Source organism: Triturus cristatus, chromosome 1_1 (assembly GCF_964204655.1).
Source record: "Triturus cristatus chromosome 1_1, aTriCri1.1, whole genome shotgun sequence".
Classification (NCBI taxonomy): domain Eukaryota; kingdom Metazoa; phylum Chordata; class Amphibia; order Caudata; family Salamandridae; genus Triturus; species Triturus cristatus.
This window is the reverse complement of record NC_140579.1, coordinates 364,697,860-364,704,162: the sequence shown is the minus strand read 5'-3', so window position 1 is coordinate 364,704,162 and position 6,303 is coordinate 364,697,860. Positions and strand designations below refer to the sequence as shown.

Below are 6,303 nucleotides of genomic sequence, written 5' to 3'. Positions count from 1 at the left end.
AAGTGGCGAAAGAATGGAAACCCAAGAAATTAGTCAATGCCAGTTATCATCTGAGACTAAAATACCTCAGGAAAAAGGGAAAGCCAGGGTATTCACTAAACGGTCGATGTAACTATGAGATGTAATAATCCTACTTGATGTTTAAATTATTTTTAAGGGCATATGTCAAAACGACAAAGGCTACTACAAAAAATGGTGAAATTCATTCTTAGTGTTAAGACCAAGCATTACAGTACGTAAACGACAAATCCAACGTGCCTCGGTTTGTCTTAAGTGGGCAGTCCTGTCACCACCCCTTTCATTTTTGGTGACATGGTCTATAGCATGAAAAGTGATCTTAGTATTTTCCGGATGGGTTTCATGTATATGAACGGAGACAGGATATTTATCATCTCGATTTTTTTATAGCCCTGACATGTTCCTGTATTCGTGTCTTTAAACTGCAAATACTGCTTCCAACATAAGCTTTTCCACACGCACATTTAAGAAGATAAACCGTGTGTGTGGTATTGCAGTTGATAAAGGACTTAATTTCAAATTTCTTCGAGTTGTTATATTGAAAACTAAAAGTCTTATTAGTTCCCAAATTGCAAATGTTACAATTACCACAAATGAAAAAACCACAGGGTTTGTCAGGTAACCAAGTTTGTTGACAAATTTTCAATGGTTTTACATAGCTGGGACAGATAACATTCTTTATGGTTCTTCCTCTTTTGTAGATTACTTTTGGTTTAGTGGAAACTATATTGACAGATGAAGTATTTGATGTAAGTGCCAATTTTTTCTGAGTATATTGAATATTTGTCCACTGAATGAATTATATTCAGTTATAAATGCCAAATACACATGATCAGCATGAGCCTTCTTGCTTTTGGCCTTAGAGAGAATGGATTTTCTGTCTTTTTTAACAATCTTATCCTCAGCCCTTTGTAGGCAATCCTTATCGTAACCTCTTTGTACAAAATTTTTCTTAATCTTTTGTACTTGTGTCAAGAATGTGTGATCCTCGCTGCAATTGCGGCGAGCTCTAACCATTTCCCCAAAGGGGATTGCTGAAATGGTTGCTTTCGGATGACAGCTCCTAGCGTGGAGGACGCTGTTACAGGCAGTCGACTTTCTAAAGGTATCGCTATGTATTTTGTTGTCTTTAACATACAGTCTTAGATCCAAAAAGTCTATCTCTTGTTTGGAGCTCTTGATTGTTAATTTTACGTTAAACCCATTGTTGTTCAGATAATGGTGATATTCTGTGAGCTCTTCCTCACTTCCTTTCCATATAAAGAAGATATCGTCAATATATCTACAGAAGAAGAGGATGTTATCTATCCATTTGCCTGCCCCCGAGCCCCAGGCATGCTCCACCTCATACAATCCCATAAAAAGATTAGCATAAGATGGTGCAAACCTGGAGCCCATGGCAGTCCCCTGCTTTTGGAGAAACCAATCCCCACCATGCATGAATGCATTGTGTGTCAGAATCAGTTCGGACATCTGTAGTAACATATGCGTGTGGTGCAGATGTTTTGCATTCCGTTTGTGCAAATAGAATTTCAATGCTCTTAAGCCACAGGACATCTGTATGCATGTGTAGAGACCTTCCACATCCATAGTTATGAACGTGAAGGTATCCTTTTCCCATTTGAAATCTTCCAATTTGCAGATTAGATCTTTGCTATCTCTTAAGTAAGATGGTAAATTTAGTACTATTGGCTGAAGGAAATGATCAACATACTCAGTAATTCTCTCAGTGGGTCCTCCGTTGCCAGATATTATAGGCCGGCCAGGTGGAAAGGAACCACCTTTGTGTATCTTCGGTAGGATGTAGATACAGGGGTGCCTGGAATTATTTGCAGTGAGATATCTATATTCCAGATCGGTAATGAAGCATGACTCCTGCCAGTCCGTTAAGTGCGCATTGATGGTCTTTTCAATGGCTGTGGTGGGATTGCTCTTGAGTTGTTCATAACAGTTACCCTGTCCTAGTTGGCGATTAATTTCAGCCAAATAGTCAACCCTATCCATAAGGACAATGTTGCCGCCCTTATCCGCCTCGCGGACTACTACACTGTTATCATCTCTGATTGAGTATAAAAATTCTTTATCCTCATTGGTTAGATTAGGGGGGCATGCATATTTTTTGTTCTTGACATAACTGTCCTCAAGTTTGTGTAATTCTTCAGTTACTTTTCTTGAAAATTCATCTATGCTGAAGTCTGTTACAGTTGTCGGAGTGAATTTGGATTTTTGGCGTAAGCCACTGTCTATAGACGTGTCTTTACGTATATTAAGATCTAATGCAAAATCCATTAAGTCAGTTGAGTCATTTACATCGTCTAACGTAGTGAGAAGATGTAATACATTCACATCAGAAATGCTAAAATTCGAGTCAAGAACAGTGTCAGGAACAGAATGATAGGCAAAGGGATGTTCTGCAAAATATTTCTTTAATTTAAGTTTACGGACAAATCTGAATAAGTCCAGATGAACATTTTCAAAAGAAGGTCTATCAGTTATGCAAAAGTTAAGACCCATGCTTAACACAGATTTCTCATGGTCATTTAGAGCTCTAGATGATAAATTCACAATGCTCAAAGTGTTCAATACATCATTATTGTCGCTGCCCATTTCATGGTTCACAATCTTTGTTATTTCTTGCCCTGTTGTGTTTCTACTCGTGCCTTTGTTCCTGCCCTTGTGTTTCTGGCCACCCCTCCTTGTTCTTCGATAGGATTTTTCTTTTTGTTTCCCAGACGGTACCGCTGTACCTCTCGTAAAAAAAACAGAAGGAGCATTTGGAATACTAGATATACTAGTGCCTTCCCCAGGATCGCTATCAATTGAGGAGATGGAGGTATTACTAGAGGAGGTGTTCGTATCTTTCACATTCCTCTGTATATCAGTGGTCTGTTTAGGCATCATATCATCATATTTATGTGCAAATGTGAATATACGACCTTTGTCGTAATCTCCCTGATCACGTAATATCTTTTGTTGTTTTTTCTCTTTAAGATATATTTGATATTTCGCTAGTTCTTTTTTTAAAATTTCTTGATTCTTAGTAGTGACATCTCCCATATTCATATCACTAATTTCTTTTTCTAATCTGGATATATCTTCCCTGATTTTTTTAACTTTACGTTCGGAATTCCTAATGAAAATATCCATCATTTTGTAAGATGAGTCATAAAGACCCTCCTCCCATTCTGCTAATAAATCAGGGTCCAGATCTTCATAATTGGGGAAGATGAGGATACGGAGCCCACGTGGAATTCTCTTATTCTCAAGATATTTCTTTAGGGTGGCTCCGTCCCACCATTTGGCAAGCTCTTGTTTTTTTAGTCTCTCGAGTCGAATATATTTACTCTTTAAACCCTCATTTTTAGTTACAGACGATGTAGAGTTATTCGTGGTCTCACTTCTTACAGTGTTGAAAAGATCCCCTATCAGTTCCTCCCTATTGTCTTCAAAATTCATTATATTTGAAATAGTTACTGTAAATTTAACTGTGCTAGGTGGCCCAAATTTGTGTGACACAAAACAGCAAAGAGAAGATCAGGGCACTAGAAAACCTGCACCAATCAAGCTAATACAATACTGTAAATAAACAAAAATATGGTGCAAGGAGCCAGGGACGTGACCTTTATGCATCCCTAATATTTGGTGTCACCCAAAAAATGCAAAAGACAGAAATAGCTCAGCACACAACTCAAATTCAAGTATTATAGACAGAAATATTTGTCAAAGTCAATAAACAAACAAGTATGTGATATATCCCCAAAGATTCACGGTAAACTTCAGTATCTGGATGATGAATTTTTCTTTATTTTGTTGTTCAAATTATTCTGATTTAAAAGTACAGCATACAATTCATAGTTGACGCGGCACGTTTCGTCCCTACGGGACTTCTTCAAGGCTACAAAGATACATATACAGGATATACATTATTATATACAATTAAAAATACATAAAAAAGAAGAGACACAATTATCACTTAAAGATCTAAAGTACTTTCTCAATACATTTGTATGTACAATCAAAACCGAGAATCTATGCGGACTTAGGGATATATTCAAGAACAGAAAAGAAATATAAAAAATACAATTTAAGGAGGATCTAACAGAGTTTCCCTGATCGTTTTTAACATTTGTAGACAAATTGTATTTATGTCCAGTTTTTTCTAACTATTGTATATATGTATTTCAGTTTTGTTCAAGTTATTCAGTCAGTGTTACAAGCAATTTATATACAATAGTTCTACAGGCAAAGTGTGCCACAATCAACATTAATCAATAGTATCCAGCATGCGAAAGAGTCAATAATTGCCTAAGATTGCACATACCTCACAAATAATGCTTATAAAATCCAACGCGAGTTAAAGTTTTCCCTTTTTCTTTCTGTAATTGTATGTTCAAAGGTCTAAAGTCTATAATGAGGAGCAAAGATTTATGTCAATTTGTTATTCTAATAAAGATCGATCCATTCAAAGTGTACAGAATTATCTTATCTCGTCTGAAAAAACAAAATTTATGTTGTACATAAACAGTTGATGTGTAGGTGTGCTCATGCCAGAGCAAAAAGCAACTGAATCATATTCTTACTTTATTATTAAATCATTTAGACAAGTTAACTAGTAAGTTTGATAGACATGTAATTTGATCAATTGGAACCATTGTATCAGAGCGTTAGCTTAAACACATAGGGTGCATGAAACATACCTCCATATTGACAAAAGCCTCTATATTTGTGTGATGTAGAGGTAGAAGATTCAAGGTACGATAGCCTTGATCCTACAAGAAAACAAGGAGTTCAAGCAAATTATAATTATAATTTTTGAAGTTATTATTATTTTTAGTTTTTAATTTCACTTCTCTATATGGTAATAGAGACATAGTTGTTCTAAAAGATATAATATGTAAAGTTATCAGCATAAAAGCGATTGATTAAGGCCTACAATACGAAAGGCCATATTCAAGTTAAACATGGCGGTATGGACATCTATTAGGCTGGAAAATGATCACCAGACCATAGAAGTTCCTGTTATACAGTGCATGCTATTCCAATAGAACTTCAGATATGTGCCCCAATTTGCATCGTTCATGTTTGAAGTTAACTAAATATACAAGAACTATCAAAAGATGTGCTTCAATTTCAAAACTTATTGGAAGTGGTTTTCTAATTCAGTTAAGCTTATGCTTAATAAAGATCAGAATTGTGTTCTTCACGGAATGCAAGTTTGTGTACTATCCTACTATGCGCACAGAAATGTACATAAAGTTAGCACAGCGCTATTAGTGGAAACGCGCTGAAAATGATAATACGCTCATCACGGGGCTCAACATAACCGATGCATATCATTTTAGTAAGAGCAAAATTGTAAGCTTGAGTGAACACCCTACATTGGTGGGGACACTCCGTATCCAACCTAATGTCAAAGGTATAACTAATCGGACAACAATGGTCTTTATAAGATTCCAAATTACTCATAGGACTCCTAAGTGGGAGAGTAAGGAAAACCGCGCCCGTACGTAAACATCAGCGCCATATTTTCAAGTTAACTAGGCACCATCTAGTAGCTCTCTAATTGAAAGAAACAGCAGTACCATGATTTCGGTATTAAAGAAAATCCCTAAGTGAATGTAAAAAGTAAAAAGTAAAAAAGTAAACGTCTAATGTTCACGATTTAAAAAACTTACGTGAAATATGGTCAAACGCCACAGGGTCCGCGCTCAGCGTGTGCGAAAAAGTAGAGAAAGACCGATGGTGCTATACCTTTATATATATGAGGAATTTGACTATCTGCACCTGTGTGGTGTGAGGCAAAATTGGGAGCCCAAACGGAAACCGTGTAATGTTGTAGAACACCTACACAAAATTGTCCGCCATCTTAGAATGGTATGACGATCCTAGCGAGAGATATGTTATAATATTAATGGATATCTTAAATCCAATGATATATATTTAAGACAACGAAAGGGGAGTAGTTTAGACTTATATTCCGCAAATGACAAGAACTCGATATGAAACTAAAGCATTAGCCAATTCAACATTTATTGAACGCGGTAACGGAAAAAGTATCCGCCATTTTGCAATGGTTATGTGCAAACGAAAGAGCGAAAAAAGGAAGAGAAAAGCAGTATCAAGCCTAAATTGTGAATTAAAAGTGAGGTCTGAACGTACGGCAATTAACTTATATTCCGCAAATAACAAGAACTCGGTATGAAACTTAAGCATTAGCCAATTTCCACATTTATTGAACGCAGTAACGAAAAAAGTATCCGCTATTTTGCAATGGTTATGTACAAA

The 6,303-nt window shown here is 36.3% G+C and overlaps 1 protein-coding gene across 1 annotated transcript; it reads right to left on the bottom strand.

Annotated features, from left to right (window-relative positions):
* Window positions 1–741: 741 nt before the first annotated feature.
* Window positions 742–4,705, bottom strand: LOC146870219 (uncharacterized). Its single transcript, XM_085642129.1, has 2 exons — window positions 4,340–4,705; window positions 742–3,913 (listed from the first exon to the last, which is right to left on the bottom strand). The coding sequence occupies exon 2, from the start codon at window positions 3,472–3,474 to the stop codon at window positions 742–744; it is 2,733 nt and encodes a 910-aa protein (XP_085498255.1). The 5' UTR covers window positions 3,475–3,913; window positions 4,340–4,705.
* Window positions 4,706–6,303: the final 1,598 nt, after the last annotated feature.

Bases quoted from the DNA above. Each gene is read 5' to 3' on its own strand.
- LOC146870219 (XM_085642129.1), bottom strand. From the start codon at position 3,474: ATGAATTTTGAAGACAATAGGGAGGAACTGATAGGGGATCTTTTCAAC.